The 17,668-nt window shown below is 31.8% G+C and overlaps 2 protein-coding genes across 3 annotated transcripts; one reads left to right on the forward strand and one right to left on the reverse strand.

Annotated features, from left to right (window-relative positions):
- The first annotated feature begins 611 nt into the window (after window positions 1-611).
- Window positions 612-4,974, forward strand: LOC129291527 (nuclear envelope-associated protein 2). Its single transcript, XM_054929303.1, is given in 6 exon segments — window positions 612-1,733; window positions 1,908-2,015; window positions 3,306-3,411; window positions 3,414-3,766; window positions 3,863-3,964; window positions 4,499-4,974. Coding segments are annotated over 6 exon segments (1,053 nt in total). The 5' UTR covers window positions 612-1,523; the 3' UTR covers window positions 4,673-4,974.
- An 8,263-nt stretch (window positions 4,975-13,237) lies between these two features.
- LOC129285192 (uncharacterized) lies at window positions 13,238-17,650 on the reverse strand. Of its 2 annotated transcripts, none has more exons than XM_054920780.1 (4): window positions 17,591-17,650; window positions 14,465-15,866; window positions 14,251-14,360; window positions 13,238-14,039 (listed from the first exon to the last, which is right to left on the reverse strand). In XM_054920780.1, exons 1-4 carry the CDS (start codon window positions 17,636-17,638, stop codon window positions 13,791-13,793), a joined length of 1,809 nt encoding a protein of 602 aa, XP_054776755.1. In that variant the 5' UTR covers window positions 17,639-17,650; the 3' UTR covers window positions 13,238-13,790. The 2 variants fall into 2 exon arrangements, with proteins under 2 accessions (XP_054776755.1, XP_054776750.1); XM_054920775.1 differs by lacking the exon at window positions 17,591-17,650 and adding an exon at window positions 16,153-16,414 and having other exon boundaries at window positions 14,465-15,856.
- Between the last annotated feature and the right edge of the window lie 18 nt (window positions 17,651-17,668).

Here is a 17,668-nt window from a genome sequence, read left to right on the forward strand (position 1 = left end):
GTTAATTTTTATTTATGAATAATTTTTTTAAAAGGTCTTTGAATGTGATTCTCCTAATTTTATAAAATGAAATTTCAAAACCAAATAAACTTAAAAAAAATTAGAAGTGTTTAAATGATTTTTTTCTAAAAAATTTTAAATTTCATAAGTGATTCTAGGGACATCAACAGGTCATACGTGGCTTCGAACTGCTGCGACGGTGACATGAGCGTCCAATGTGTGTACACGTGTTGAGTAGCAATAGGCCCAGCCCAAATTTGTATTTGCCGCGCTTGCCATCGGTGGGGTCAAAACTCTAAACCATCAAATACCAGCTGTTGCTTCGGATTTTGCCATCTTCCCCTAGGTATTCCTAACCTTTCAAGTTTCAACCCCACACTTCGCTTTCACTGCCCAAACCTCTAATCCGAACCAAAACTCATCCCTAGCCTCCCTCCATAGCTTATGCTTGCCATAAGGCCCACCTTCCCCTCTACTATCACCTGCAGATAGACAACCAGATTATTATAGCAACTTCATAATTAAATACCAATTTCCTCAAGTCACGCCTTATTTGCTTCCGATTCTCCTTCTCCATTTCTATATTCTCTTCCGACGATCGCATCCCCCTGCTTAATTCACGTTATCTCCTACCAAGCTGTCCCTTCCGCCATCCTTGCTGCTTCTTCGCCGTTATCGTCGTAGCTCAAAATCACAGACCTGTTGTCGGGACAAAGATCCGAGTCCGAACGCGAAGGTCTTGGTTCCTTGCTGGTTCTGCTTACCGCCTGGTATTGATCATTTCTACTCTCTGATTGTCGCATGACTATAACGACTTAGTTTGTTTGAGAACCACTTTTCAAGCTTCCCTGGATCAGCTTCCTCGAAATCTCTCCTCTTGGGTATTTTTTCCCGCTGAAGTGGATTTTCGGGAATTCGAGGGTGGGGGTACTCTGAAACCTGGTTCGAGCTTGAATGTTCGGTTTAAACACCTTCGAAGCTCCTTCACATGCCTCAACCCCTTAATTTCGACCTGTCTTTCTATTGACCCACTTCATTATTATTTACTATTCGACGTTGACAGATAGACCCATCTCGAGACACTATTTTTCTGTCTTTCTTAATAATGGTAAAGGTGGACTGCTGGGATCTTGTACGCCAGGAAATATTAGCCTAGTATCTTCCTGGACTCAATTCCTCAAACAAATCAATATCTAGTAGACAAGTTCGCTTTAAATTCGCTTTGCTTCCGGTTTGAAAAGCTGAAAAATCCCTTAGGTCAAAAAAGTTCTAGCGCTTTTCATCCCATCACCTTATATCTCTTGTTATTTTTTTAAATAAACCAAACTGTTGATTTGTCCTTCGGGTCCATTGAAATTTAATGCACAAGTACCTGGTTCACGTGTAGGGATGAAGCTTAATTGCTTTCATTCTGAGGGCCATAAACCGCTGATCTCTGGGTCATAGGACTGGATTCGGTGTATGTAGGCTTATGATCGTATTATCGTAGTAATAGGTTGCTGGAATTAAAATTTGGATCTCCCATGCCAACTTCCGAGGATCCGTCTTCGTCTCGATCTTTGACTCTGACATCCATACCGGCTCGAGATATTGATCCCTTGTTGAAGGATTTAAATGAGAAAAAGCAGAGCTTTAGGCGCAACGTCGTGTCATTAGCTGCAGAGTTGAAGGAGGTTAGGAGCCGCCTTGCATCACAAGAGCAGTCATATGCTAAAGAAACCCTAACAAGACAAGTACGATAATCCCTGTGCTATTCTTTTTCGATTGCTTTCTGTCTTTTTGCACCTTTGAACCCTTGTCTTCCTCTTGATTTCAATAATTTCTCCTTTTGGAGTCTTTTTGTTGGTGGGGCTCGCAGTTAGTCACCTATTTTATTTGGGTAATTTTGTTGGGGTATTTAATCACAGGAGGCAGAGATGAAAGCCAAGAACATGGAAGAGGAAATTGGTAAATTGCAGAAAAGATTAGAAGAGAGAAACGATCAGCTTCATGTTTCTGCCGCTGCTGCGGAGAAGGTTATAATCATGTTCAATTTATTTAACGTTTTCTCTACATCTTTTTATTTCCTTTCTCTCTGATTAGTAGTGTCACTGTTATATTTAGTTTCTTGATTTTAAATCATCACATGTCTCTCAAATTATGTCGTTCGATTTCTCACATTTTATTCAGATTATCTCATTCAAATACTCCAACTTCACGACCCATCTTCTACTCCAATTTTTTCGACTTTTTCTCTGGTTTAGACGGAGCCCATGAAATTAAAGGGCGTCTGACTTCTTTTATATAATTTTTATTAATTTTGTCATTATTTTAAGAATGTTTTTGTTTATGACATTCTAATTCCTGTAATGTAGAACGTTGATTGTTTTACTATATTATTAGAACTTAGAAGCAACCTTGCAAATTTAGATATGCTGGGAGCGGTTCATCATTGCTTTTCTTGGCTGGAAAGGCACTGAGGTGAACAATTCCCTTGATTATATTAATCCGGGTCTGGATATGATTTTCCGGTATGATAGTCTACCACTTGTTTTTTTTTTTTTAATCTGTATTTTTTTGCACCGCTTGATGTTTTATCTGTATAAGTTTAAGGAATTTAATTCTAAATTCTAAATTCTAATGCTATTGGCGGAGCCAAGTATTATACATCTTTAATGACCTGACATAATTATTACTATAAATAACTAAAATTCAACTTGTGATTTTGTGTTACGATAGCTTTGCATACTTCATTTCTGCTGTGCGAGAATCCCGAGTTTCAAATTTGCTTCACAGAGGAAGTTTAATTATTTCTTCCTTTGATTTTAATTTAATAAAATGATGTGTTGAAATTTAGGAATTAAATTGATTGATGCGTCTAAAATGGAAAATTTGATGTGCTACGGGGACTAGTGCTGTCTGAAATTAGTAATTTTTGGCACATTGGCCGATGGCAAGTTAATACACTTTTGTTTGTTACATGCAATGATATACTATGCCCATTTCTGTTATGATGATTTCATAAAGATTTTGATTGAGTGATCGTAAAATGTTTCTCTTTTCTCTCGTGGACTTTGCCTTTAGCTACTTAGATGCTAAGTTCAACGGAGAAGCTTCGGTGTAAAATATACTGCATTTGAATATGGTGGCAACTTTTTATTCTCAACATTGAAAGAATTTACAGAGGATCTTAGTGCATATTCAAAACCTCCCCCCCCCCCGGCGCACGGCTTTGCTTGGATGCTACCTTAGAAGCACATTTGTCTACCCCAAGCATTAACACTGTTTCCATTTATCCCTAAATATATTATGTAATACTCATGCAGTATCTGAAGGACTTGGATGATCTTAGAACACAGTTTGCAGCAACAAGAGCAACGGCAGACGCAAGTGCTGCATCAGCTCAATCAGCACAGCTCCGATGTTTGGAACTTGTAAAGAGTTAGATGAGAAAAATAGTTCACTGAAAGAGCACGAGGATCGCGTAACTAGGCTGGGAGAGCAGCTAGATAATCTACAGAAGGATCTTCAGGCAAGGGAATCCTCGCAAAAGCAATTGAAAGATGAGGTCCTGAGAATTGAGCGTGATATCATGGAGGCAGTTGCAAATGCTGGAGCAAACAAGGACTGTGAACTGATGAAGATATTAGATGAGGTTTCTCCGAGGAATTTTGAGAAAATAAACAAGCTCCTGGTAGTTAAGGATGAAGAAATAGCGAAACTAAAGGATGAAATTAAGATTATCTCTTCTCATTCGAAGCTCAAAACTAAAGAATTAGAATCTCAGGTAAACAAGCCATTCGTTCTCGCCTCTTGTTCATTAATTCAAGGGTTTGTTTTCTTGCTTTTGTATTTAAGGACGTTGATCTTTTTTGAAGCACAGTTAGAGAAACAGCGGCGTGCCGATCAGGAACTGAAGAAAAAGGTTTTGAAGCTGGAATTCTGTCTGCAGGAAACTCGTTCTCAGACACGGAAACTACAGCGGGTATAGCTAAGCTTTTCATTTCTTCTGTCCTTTTCTTTTCGCCAGAATCTGGATTTAGTAATGAAACACAATTAGAAACACGATTCGTGAATTTACATGAATGCCCTGAATTGTTTGCTCACCTGTGGCGATGCTTCAATTTACGCTCATGATCTAACCCCATTTACAGAATACCCTCACAGAATAAAAAGACAGGATATTAGTAACTAATTTATAGTTTGCAAAAAAATATTAATTAAAACTTTAATTTTTTTAAAAAAATTACATCTGTCTAAATTTATTTTTATTAAATATTCTATATAAGTATTTTGATAATGATAATTAAAATTCTAATGCTTTTTTTTTCAAAAAAAAAATAAATGAATTAGAGATATAGTTGAAAAAATAATTATAAAAGTTATATAATGTTTTATATTTTGGGCCAAATAAAATTTATAAAAAATGTTCTAAGTTGTGTTTGGACGGAGTATATCTCTTGCAATGCATGTGTAGGCTTGCTAGTCAAATGACAAACTTGTATGCGATTGTGGACAGATGGGGGAGAGACGGGACAAAGCTATAAAAGAATTGAGAGATCAATTAGCAGGAAAACCGCAAAGTGGAGTCGCGGGTGGGGAAAAGCAAAACCAGAATTTCTGGGAAACCTCTGGTTTCAAAATTGTGGTCTCCATGTCTATGCTGATCTTGGTGGCATTCTCAAGGCGGTGAAAATAGTCCCCCGATCCAATGATTGTTGTATATATACAATCTAAAGGCCTTCTAAATTCATTGAAGAAAATAGGAGAAGGCCTTTTTTCTTGTAGAGTTACAGGTTTAGTTTAGATATTACCGAGTTTGTAGCATCAGGATGCCAACGTTTTTTTGCTGTGTTCTGTAAAGCCATTAAAATAGTGGTACTAGGTTAATTTACTTTTTTCACCCTCATGGCCATCAGTCAATTTAATATCATCAATGTCAATGTCAATATATATGGTAAACACAATATCAAAGCAGATTTACAATATTTTGAATGGCATAGTTCACTAATGTTTTTGTTTAAATTTGATTAAAAAATTAATTGATGAGTATTTTGTTAAAAAAAATATAGATGTAGGACCCATTAAAAAATTGAGTATGGGACTTATCATTTGAGAAAAGTAAGGTCAATTTAGGACCCATAATTTAATTAATAAAATTTATTTACATTGGATGAAAATTTTTTGCCATGTATATTTTTATTTATAAATGTAAAAAATTAGATAAGATGTAAAAAGAATATGATTTTTTTTCAATTTTAAAAATCATGTGAGAGAGTAAAAATTTGTGGCAGATAATAAAAAAAACTATTATATATATAGTGAAATTATAAATTTTATTTAGATAGAATATAAAAAGTATGTAGGTAATCTAATAAGTTTTACTTCAAAATCTAATTTACTTGAAATAAAAATTAAACTAAATTAATCAAAATAACAAATTTTAAATAAAATATTTTGTTACTTTTAATTTTGTATGTATAAGATAATAAAATGTAGAATAAAATATAAAACTAAGTGACAAATTAATTTTATACGTAAATGATAATAAATTATAGAATAATATTCTTTAATTTTAATTTCAACTTTAAAAGAATATATGATTTAAATTTTTTGAGGGTAATTTGAATGATTTTTAAATAACACTTAGTCCCTTTGATCTTATTTATAGACTAAAAAGAAAATATTTTTTATCCTATTTATAAGTTACATAATTAAGTTTTCATAACAATTTTTTTTCTTTTAACCTTCGTTTAATGTTAGAGAGAAAAATATGTTATTAAAGCATATATATTTGATAGGGGTAAAGTTTAAAACTTATTAAATTTTTAAATAAGAGTTAATAAATTTTAAAAATTTTCTTGATTTTGAAAAAACATGTTTAAAATGATTTAAAAATAGGATTAGATGGGTGTATTTAAAAAGGGACTAAAATGAAAACTTGTACAAAATTAAAAAATTGAAGAAATATTTTAGCTGATTTTTAGAATAGAAGAGAGATATCTGAAATATATATATATATATATAATAGTAAGATCATAATGCGATATCTAATGACAACACATGTACCTAATTTTGTTTGCTTTATTTAATTTAAAATAAATAAAACTATCTTGTTATCAAATATCTCTTGGTTATGTCAACTTCCCATTTACTTATTCATCATACTTTTAAAATTTTAATTTAAAAATAATAAATAAAATTCCAATTTAAAAATAATAAGGAAATTATTCCAACTTTCTATTAACTTATTTATTTATATTTTAATTTTTAATTTAAAAATTATAAGAAAATTATGTATCACAAGCAACATCCGATAACGCAAGGTGTCTCTAATTCTATTTTACATTATTTTTTTGATAAATAAAACCACATCACCACCAAATATCTCTTCATTATCTTAACTTCTCATTAACTTATTTATTTATAATTTCAAAATTTTTAATTTTAAAATAATAAGAAAAATATGTAATCATAATTGAAAATGACATGTGTCTCTAATTTTATTTTGCTTTATTTATTTTAAAATATTTTTTTGTGGAAAATCAAACTAATATGTATTAAAAGAGACAAAAGTTAAATAATTACATGCAAATGTCATATCCTCTTGATTGAAGTAAAAAACTAAGGTGAGAAGCTGCAAATATAATAAAATAGGTCAGCCTCAATAGCAACCCATAAAGATCTTGAATGATAGGATTGGGAGTTTGCCTTTTGATTGATTTAGAGCCAACAAAGTCTTGCTTGACGCAGCAGATCTTAATCTCCTCTTATTAGATGAGCAATAATTGACGATCCACCAAAGTCCAGACATAAGCTCGAAAAGATATTTGTTTCTTCAGTGGACTATTTAAAAATTAAAACATTAAAGACAGATGAATCATGTATCACACAAAAAGTTTGTTTCTCCACTTCTCACAAGTGTTGCACCATGTCAAGAAGATCTTGACCAACCAAATCCCAATATTTTTGAAAGAAGTGAGTGTGATATCCTGCTGGTCCAGGTGCACTATATTTAGATAAACTGATAAACTAAAGACATCATGTTTAACCTCTTCAAGAGATGGCACAGCAGATAAGCATTCATGGTAAGATTGAGCGATTTGAGGTAAATGTAAGAAACTCATATCATCCAACAGTTCCTGAGTGGAATTAGAATCTAGACTTATTCATAGTTTAATAATTTTAATTTAAATATAACAAATGAAATTTAAAATTTTAATTTATATCTTATCTAAACATGTAAAAGTAGAACCAAGAGTTCTTTCACAATGACACGTGTTATTTTTATTTTTTAAATAAAAAAATTCCACATCCCAAATTATTTCTTCAATATCTCAACTTCACATTTATTCATAATTTTAAATTTTAGTTTTGAAAATAAATATCTTTAAAACGGTGAAAAGCTACCTTCTATTATTTTTTTTAACTGTAAAAAACCACTTCACATTTTCTTATATATTTAATTTAATGAACAACTACTTTTTCATAAAGTCAAGATCTTATGACAAATGTCCACTCTTATTTGAAAAATAAAATATAAAATTAGCTCACCTCCAAATATTTCTCTATCATCTCAACTTCCCATTAACTTATTTATAATTTCAAATTTAAAAATAATTATTTTTAAAATTGTCAAAAACTACATCCCATTGTCCTCTTAAATGGTTACAAACCATCTCCTATTTTCTTATATTTAATGCAAATTGCTCTTCCATGAGGTCAAGATCTCAAATTGTGTAACGGGTTGTGAAATTTTCCTTTCCTTCCTCTTTCTTCCTTTTCTTCTTCCCTTTCCTGCAACTCTTAACAATTTTCCCTCTCTTCCCTATTTGTTTTCTCAAGCAGTATTTTTCTTCTGGTATGTTATGATTCTTTCCATTATAGATTTGTTGTTGTTCAACAAGTGCATAATTGTTTCAATGCTCTACAATTGATTTGTGGTTGAATTTCATGTTTCAATTGCGCCCACATTCTTCTTTTCTTTTCTTTTTTTCCATCAGTACATGTCCTTTGCATTATTCTTCAGTCACATGAGTGAAAATTAGCAAAAGCAACTTCGAATGAGCCAAACCCGGCACTTATATATACTTCTTTTTTGGGTTAAACAATCATTTGAATTTAACAAATAGATGGTTCATTGAAGCATGCATTTATCATGTCAAGATAAAGCAACGTGTCCTATTTCAACGCACCTGCATCCACTAAATAGAATTCCTAAGTAAAAGATAAAAACATATGGAAGTAAGTGTCGTTTTGAACCATTAGAGTCACGTTATTTAGATAGTGGAGTTTAGATAATCTTCCTCTACATCTAAAGGCGTGATGTTGTCTTTTAAATATAGATTAGAGGAATTTGAGGATGTTCCGACAAGGCAAAGCAATGATGGGTTCTGAATGATGAGAAAATTGTACTCTTTTTTATTGTTTGACTCTTAAAACATTGGTTAGATCAGCGTTTAAACATAAATGGGTATACGGTATATAATTGGTAACTTTAGTTGTTAGTTTTTGCTAATTTATAGTTTCATTTATGGATTTTATGGCTTCTTTGAGCGTGGGTTAGAGTAGCATAAAGCAATAGTTAAGATATCGAAATATGACCTGCTTATGCAATCAGAGAGTATCCATCAAAATATCAAACTTAGACAAGAATTCTAGCAAGCTATATGCACCATATGCAACAAGGAGGTGCGAATTTTATGCTTGGGTTACACCCAAAAATGAAGAAGCTAAAGCCGCTAACAGAGAAGTTTTTAAACTTGACATGGTTATTTTTAATCACGCAGTCTTTTCTTAAATTTTAATGGGATTAGCAATACACAAATCACAAAAATGTGACTCTAAGTGACCATATTCATTTAATTATTTTGTCTTGTCAATGAACAATTTGTCCAATAACATACTCTCTTCATTCAAAAATATAAAGTATTTTTTAAGGAGTTGGATGTTCAAATATATAAGACATTTTTAATTTTTTGAAATATAATTATTGTCTTTTTTAAATTGGCTCTATTGATAATAAATTTTTATTTATTATAAAGTATTTAGTAGGGTGAATATGAAAAGATAAGTTTAATTTGAAAGTAGATAATTACTTTATTAAGGGGTGAAATTTAATTAAAAATGCTTTACATTTTTAAACGAAGGGAATATTGAATGGGAATGATGGATCCATAAATCATTAGATTACTTCTATTTTTAAGGAATATTTTTTAACTCCACTCAATCCATATATTTTTCTCAATCCAAATATAAATAAAAGATTTGATAATAATATTTTTTTAATTTTTTCTTTTAGAAATATAATCCTTTTGAGGATACATTAGATGACCCACTGTGCTATTTCTTTTGAGAAATTTGTAAAAGATTTTGTTCTTTTGCTTAGCACTTTTACTGCTAGAAAAATTCTTCAATTTAAACTTGATGTGGGGTTTTTCAAATTGTAGTGATATGTTAAATTTGGTGTCCCAATCATGTTCACAAAAACTATTCATAAATATTTTTTTTAATTAGAAACCCACCAAAACCAAATTTAAATATTATAGTGAAATATTATCCAAATATCTATAAAGTTCAATTTAAAATCAATTTGTAGTATCCCTAAATTTAGTTTATGAATTAATTATTTTTTCTAGTAACAACTCATTCTATATGTTAAATAAATCTCATAATTTATTTCAATTATTTTTTAAAATTTTCATATCCTCTGGATAGCACAAGTCATCATAGAAGAGAGGGTAAAATAAAAATTGTTCCTTAAGTTTTAAAGAAAAATGAGTATATGTAGGACCCATAGTAAAGAAAAGTAAGTGTGGGATATATCATTAAAGAAAATATAGGGTGAATGTGGAATTCATAATTTAATTACTAAAATTTATTTACACATAGAGAAATTTTTTTGATATATATATAATTTCAATTGTAAATTTTAAAAATTTAGACAATGTATAAAAAATAATAAAACTTTTATATTTTAAAAGATCACGTAGGATTATAATAAAATTGACACTTGATGCAAAATTTTAAAAAAATAATATATTGGTGTTAGATACACAATAAAATTAAAAAAATATTTAGATAAGGTATAAAAAGTACATAGATAACCTGATATGAGTGATGAGTTTTATTTCAAAATTTAATTTACTCAAAATAAAAATATAAATAAAATAAAATATTACTTTTAAATTATATATATAAGATAATAAATTATAGAATAAAATATAAAGGTACTTGTTTTAAAAATAATTTAAAATTATTTCATTGAAATTATAAATTATAAATAAAAATATGCATAAATTATTTTGACTAATCTATCTCTTAATATATTAAATTCATATTCCATTAGGTAACAACAACAAAAATCACATTCCATAAAGTTTTTTTTACATACTTGAAATATTATTTTAGAAAATTTATATATTTAAATTTTTAAAATAATAAATAAATAATTTTTGTAACTATTAAATTTAAAAATGAATAAAAATTTAAAATAATATATCATTTAAAAATTTTGGGGGTAACATGAATAATTTTTAGATAACATTTATATTTTAAAAAATTATTTTGATCCAACATATATGATTTAATTATCAACTAATACTTGAATGGATGAAAATAAAAACTTAAAAATAAAAAAAACATTTATATTTTGCATCTATTGATTTTAAGAAAAGTTTGTATAGATTTTAAAATAGAAAAATATATTTACAATTAAAATGAAATAAAAGGAGCACAATGCATTTTACATTAAATTATAAATACCCTAAAATAATTTTTAAATTTTTATAATTATTTTTATTTTTATCTTGTATATATTAAAACATTTTAATGCATGGATTGAATCCAGTTTAGAGGAAAGCATAATCCCGAAGAAGCAGTCGCAGATGATTGCTTGCATAATTAATTAATTATTATTTGCTTCAAAATAATGGTAATGTCGGCGATCAAAATGAATTAGTAAAGGATGTGGTGTCCAGCCGCCAAGTCTTTAACGTGCTGCTTTTTGCGTTTAGAGAAGCTGATCACATCACCGGCCTGGGCTGCTTATAATAATGATGACAAGTTGATACAGTCGTGGCGTTTGGTAAAGTGGGTAAAACGGCATCCAATGCACGGAGACGCCGTTATGCTTTGTATTTGCTTTTGAGAAAACATAACTTTTCATCTTTTAATTTTATTAAATTTTATTTTTAATTTTTATAACTTTTTTAATATTTTCAATTTCTTAAATTTTAAAATCTTGGTTTACATTTATTTTTTAAGTCCTCAAAATTTTTATTTTTTTAAAAGTGATTTTAATTTTTATAAGGATTAGAAACAATTAAATATTGAAAAAATTATAAGAATTAAAAATTATGTTTTTTTAAAACTTTTTTGCTATTATTATTTCTTCAAATTATGGGCCATTCCCTGACCATTTTGTATATTTTAAGTCTCCAAGATAATTATCGTCCTTTAAGCCCTTTTCAGTTAGATAGCTAACTGAGTTATAAAAGGACGCGGGTAGTGTTTTTTTTTTTTTTTTTGGATTTAATGACTAGGGGACTGAAACTCCTCGTTGAATACTTGAATAAAGACCCCAGGGTCCCAACCAATTTCTGGTATTTTGAGCACATAGATGGCTTCCGGGTGGGATTAATTTTATAAAATTAATAACAATAACACCGAATTATGAGGTATTTTTGGAAAACCATGTTATTTATATTCTAGACAATAAGAACATTTCAAATCAAATAAAATAATATTTCATATGTGGATCACATGCATCTCTTTTAATTATAAGAAATGCATGGATCTTTTTTTTTCCTGAGGTTTTTGTATATATAGCCTATGTTATAAAACTAAATCAAGTAAATAACTTAACATTTATTATATTTTATATTATGATTAGTTTATTATAGTTGTTAATAGTATATTATTTTATATTAATGATAGACCTTTTATAAATTTTTAATAATAAACCTCTTATATATCAATGTGAATAGGTTACACTCTCAAATTTTTAAAAATGTGTTTCATATTTTTTGGGTATAAGATTTTTTCCAATCAATGAGCCGATTTATCCCTTTCTTTTTTCCCCATCATTTTGAGAGAGATTTAAAATATTTTAAAAACTTGAGAAAATGCTTTAAGATATATATATATATATATATATATATAAAGAGATGCACTCCATACATCTTAAGAGATGGATGTCTTGGAAACTCTATTTAACTATTTAGAATACAAGGATAAAAATACTCACGAAATCGTTAACCAGGAACATCTAGTGGCCTCAAGTGAAAAAAGGAGTAAAAATACTTATAATGTTACTTAAACTGGTATAAAAGTGATCAATTTATCAAATCTCTCAAATATTAACCATTTAGCTAATACTTTTGTTGTTGACCTTTTTTTTTTGTCAATGTGGACTAAAAAAAAAGCAAAAATTGTCAACCAAAGATATCCGATAGCATAAAGTGAGAAAAAGGATAGAAATATTTATAATGTTACTTTAGTAGATGCAATAATGATCAATTCGTTAAATTCTTTAAACGTTGACTGTTTAGCTAACATGTAAGAAGGATTTGACCATTTTTTCACTGATGTTAACAAAAAAAATTCCCAAATAAAATTGTACGAAAATTGATTGGTCATTATATGACGATGAGTCTCCACTTGAGACTTTAGTTTTGACATCAGGAAAATGTCATTTTGATTGAACAACAAATTGAATTGCTCGCTTTTTTAAAATTCTTGTGCCATCAAAGCTTCTTTCTAATGATCCAAATCGATAAAAGAAGTTCCCTACAACTTAATTTCCTTTTCAACTTCATTCACAACATTGCATCTATATCTGGCCAATTCAATGCGTAGTTGAAAGAGTTCTAAAAGATCGTGCTTAATCATAAAAAAGTTCTCTAAAAAGCTTTTGCTTAAGAAATGTTTGAAATCTTATTAAGGGTATCTCCAATGGAAAGAAACTAGATGGCATAAATTTTAATAAATTGATCGCTATTGCATCTATTAAAATAACATAATAAGTATTCTTATCATTTTTCTCACTTTAGACGGATATTCCTAACTAATGACTTTATGAATATTTTTACTTTTTTTTCAATCCACATAAGCAAAGAGTATGATTAACGTCTATTTAGATGCTAGTTAAATAATTAACATTTAAAAAATTTAACGGATTTATCACTTTTATACTAATTTAACTAACATTATGAATATTTTTATTTTTTTTACACTTTAAATCACTGGATGCGATGACTTCGCAATATTTTTGTCCCTTTATTCAACTATTTATTGAGGAGAACATAAATGACATGACACTTCAGCAACATCTAATAATTTCTCTAACAATGTCGCTTCAACTGCTCCCTCGAAACTTGATGGCTTGACGTAATTCACAATGAACTCGTCAACCTATGATGAATAAAACGAAAATAGGAACTATTCTATCCTTCATCGTCCTTGAGTTGGTAGGTTTCTAACTAGCATGGGTATTTTTCCCATATGCTATCAATTCCCCATAGCAATCTGTGACCAACGCACACTAAACTCCACAATAGATAAACTACTGAAGCTCTCAAAATATATGTACATAATAACCACAACTTTTTCTACCACTGCCTAAAAAGCCGTAACTAGCAGTTATTTCAACAGCAGAAATTCCTTTACTTTCTACAACTATCCCTTCACTTCACCTCAGCTAAGCCCAGCAGATCCTTAAATGTATTTTCCCTTCCATTCTACTCGATTGTCTTTCTGTGCCTATAATCCTGTACACAGCTTGTAATGTTTCAACTCGATCCGTTATAAAGTTAGAGCATTGAGCTTCTCCTTCTATGATCCTCCAGGAAAAGTTGTATCTCTATGGGCACGTACTGAGTTTTCCAGTGATTAATGATATCACCAGTACAATGAAACTTAGAAAAGGCTTCAGACCGGCTGAATGGGATGAGGACGTGGTATTTACACCTGGAGGACTTTCGTACCCGTAAAATGGTGAGGTACCTGCGCCAGACGCTGAGCTGCCGCTGGAATTTGACACTGAAGGTGGGGTACCATAGCTGCAAATGTTGTTAACGTACAGGAAAGGAATTAGTATTGTTGTTAGCATTGCTTTGACAGCTTAAGCTTTTCATGGGATGAAATGGTTAACGATTAAGTGCCAAGAATTCATCCTCACCGTTTCGAATCCATGATTATAATCATATTTCAGCTTTTAATACTATTAAAAAAAATAAGAATTCTTCCACAAAATCTAGACAGCTAATTTACCCTGATGTGTCTGTCCCCGGAGATGATGATGTAGTTGTTGTTGGCGATGATGGCGTTGGGGTTGACGATGAAAGAGAAAGAGGATGAAGGGAGAATGCAAGAACCCGAGCCTGTTTAAAATTAGGAAAGGGCATTTAAAACTAATGTTCAAGAATATTAAGCACGTGTGATAAAAAAGGCTGGTTAATAAGCACTTAAGGCATCAAGATCTTACTTGGATTTACGTTAACTAGGGTGGCAGTCCCTCCAAAGTCACAGCTTGTTGGTGTTGGATTTTTTTGGTAGTAGCTGTTGAAGGCATAGGAAGCATGGTTTTCAAGAGAATTTGGATTGTAACAACTCCCACCCTGCTGGATTTGTGAACAATCTGCACCACCCATTCCACAAGCATAGTCAAGTGCTGATTGAAGAGCAGCCTCTGCAGCTCCAGTCTTCGCTACACACCAACTCTGCCCTGCTGTGGCCGGAGCATTGCTGTTTGCAGGAGGTGGAATGGAGTTCACCGGAGCAGCTCCTGATGGGGGTGGATAATATGTTGCTGGTTGTGCCCCCGGAACTGTTATCGGGGTTGTGCCGGGATTGGTTGGATTTGTGGGAGGCAATGGCACAGAGGTGGTGGAAGGAACTTGCACAGGCATTGCAGCCGGATTGGTGGGGGGAGCAGGAATGGAGGAGGGAACTGTGATTATGGTTGGTGTATCTGGGGGTGTAATCACTGGTGCTGCTGATGTTGGATTTGTGGGGTAAACCACGTTTGGCGGGTTGGTTGTGTCATCTAGAGTTCTTCTGATGTGGATTTTGCTTAGGATTTCTCTGCGGGACAAAGGAAAAATCTCTTCCACTTCCCTTTTGGGTTCTTCATGCTCAAAAGCTTCTATTGCACGTACTTCTGCATATAATGCAATTGCTTTACCATTGACCTTAGTGCTTGTTGCTTCAAGATGTTTGGATACCGTTTGGCTAAATTGAGCTAGTTCCAATGAACTGGGAATTGCTGGGATTTTGATCGTGAGAACCAAGGGAACATCTATGTGAGGAAGGATAGAAGCAGCATGAGCAGCTCGTTTTATAGCAGACTGCACAAAACGTTCCGTTACGCTTAATTCCCCATCAATGCTGTCTTCTATCATGACAAAGGAATTTGTTTCCTTTATAAATGACAGAATCCTATGAAGATCATTCTCGTGTGAATCTTTCCACTTCTCTAAGAATGGCACAGGAAATGCAACCGAGACCTTCACTTCCCTGCCTAGATGAAGCTTACTGAGAACTGAATGAACAGATTTCAGAACAGAAACTAGTAATGGTACCTCATTGTGGCCTAAATTCCCACAGCTAGCTATGACGCTTTTGATTTCAACTTTTGGGAGAAAATCTACAACATGGGTTTTCAGCCACGAAACTGCAGGTGGATTTGAGCGAACCAAAGTTTTTACGAGGTTTTCATTGAGGTAGAAATCAAGCGACTCGTGGGAATTGGTGAGTGCGCTCAAAGTTCTAGGATCCGTGACAAAAATTCGAATCTGAAATGGTGCCACTTTTTGTCTGAGGAGCGATATGGTCCCAGCATCCCCTCTTTCACGATATGAAAATCCCACAAGAGTTCCTGTGAAGATCTAAAAGAATATCAGAATCTGAAGATCCTTAATTTTTTTTTCACTTGAATTTAAGCAATCTCAGCTTAGTGATAAAAGATTCATGGGAAGTTAGAACATCTTGATAAAGCAACAAAAAGCAAAATCGATACAAGTGGTTCGTCCGAAAATAACAAGATTCAACAAGTAGACATTGTTAAGTAGGTGAACAGGTTTCCCGTAGAACTCAGAAACTAAAGAAGACAAGAAGAAACGGTTAACTCGGAAAAACTAAAAAAGCAGAATGATATCAGAATCAGTTACTCACCCGAGCAGCAGAAGAGGAAGAGATAAAGAAAGAAGAAGCATAAAGTAGAATGGTTGGCCATTGCAAGAGAGGGAGAGCGGAATGTAGAAAGACTCGTTTGTAATTAATGTGATTGATACAGCTTGAGAGTTTTAAAGACACGGATCAATCAAGTACAAGTAAGAAGCGCAGGAGGAGGGAGACAAAGGTGGGGAGTGAAAAGGGGAGAAAAGGCGTGGAAAGAAGGACAGCCAAATTGGAATGAAAAAGAAAGGATGTTACTTTGTCATGAAGGATGGATGGGTATGGAAAACGGTCGTCTTTAGAGAGCAATACCAAACATGAAAGAATATTGTAACTTGTTTATTTTATTTGCTTCTTTATTTCTCCAACGACCGTGACTGCAAAAGTAAACGTTGCCTCGGTTTCCACGTGGCAAAATACTTATAAGATGTTTGTTTTAATTTTAAGTGATTTCATGTTTTATAATATAAAATATTTTTCAAAAATAATGATTCATTAATGGAATTTATTCTAAAATTACTCTTCATTATTAACTTCTTAAATCTTTCTCTTATTAAATAATATGTATTTCATAAGTTTATATTTTTTTTGGAAAAAAAATAAGATTCTAAACTATTAAATATTTCATTAGTATTTACAATTTTTTTTAAAAGGGTATTGTAAAATGAGACTTAGGAAATACTTAAAATGGTACCTTTGAAGTTTGAACACATGCCCTGTTTCTTTCACTGTCGTGAGCAGGGACATAATCTCGTGTTCTTTCCTTGTTTTTTTTTTTTTTCCATTAAAAAAATTGCCGGGTCTTCGGATCTCATGTCAATGCTCACCGCATTACATGATTTTAATTTGTTTTAACATTATTGCCCTCTGGGTTATTTAGCTGCCTATACAAACCCATGTCAGAATAATATTTTTTAAAGAAAGATGACACTTGATGGTTGCTAAAATAGTTAGGGCCACTTGTGTTGACATTCAGTGCGAACCCAGGATATTTAGTTGTGTACATGGGGAATAGAGGGGCCGGAAAACAGTTTTTGCTTTATATGGAATGAGATGAGATCGAAATGTAGACTGTCATCACAAAACTCGGATTAGGACGTAGGGATATAAAGTTAGGGGGATAGTGTTAACTGTTAAGGATAACATCAGAATCAGAATCTTAGGGGAGCAAATATCATTAGTAAATAATAACCAAGTAAAGTGGAAGACAGACATGGATGAAATGGAAAAACAAGCGACGATGCTGACAAGGACAAAACAATTTAACCCTGGTTAATGCAGTGCAATGTAAATTTCATCAGTGAGAGTGCAATAATTTCAAGTAGGATGAAAAAATAGGTTGCATGGTGGGTGAGAGGGAGAAATTGGGGTAGGAGGGCACGTTGTAGGTGAGGAGTGAGATAAAGAAAAGAATCAATGGTAGGGACAGACAAACCATGTGGGAGAGGAATAATGTATTCTGCTTCGCTGATTTCATGTTCATAATCAAAAGCACGCTCTAACCAGGTCGCCT

The sequence above is a fragment of the Prosopis cineraria genome, unplaced genomic scaffold (assembly GCF_029017545.1).
Source record: "Prosopis cineraria cultivar Desert tree isolate PC_DT_omini unplaced genomic scaffold, ASM2901754v1 PC1, whole genome shotgun sequence".
Taxonomy (NCBI): domain Eukaryota; kingdom Viridiplantae; phylum Streptophyta; class Magnoliopsida; order Fabales; family Fabaceae; genus Prosopis; species Prosopis cineraria.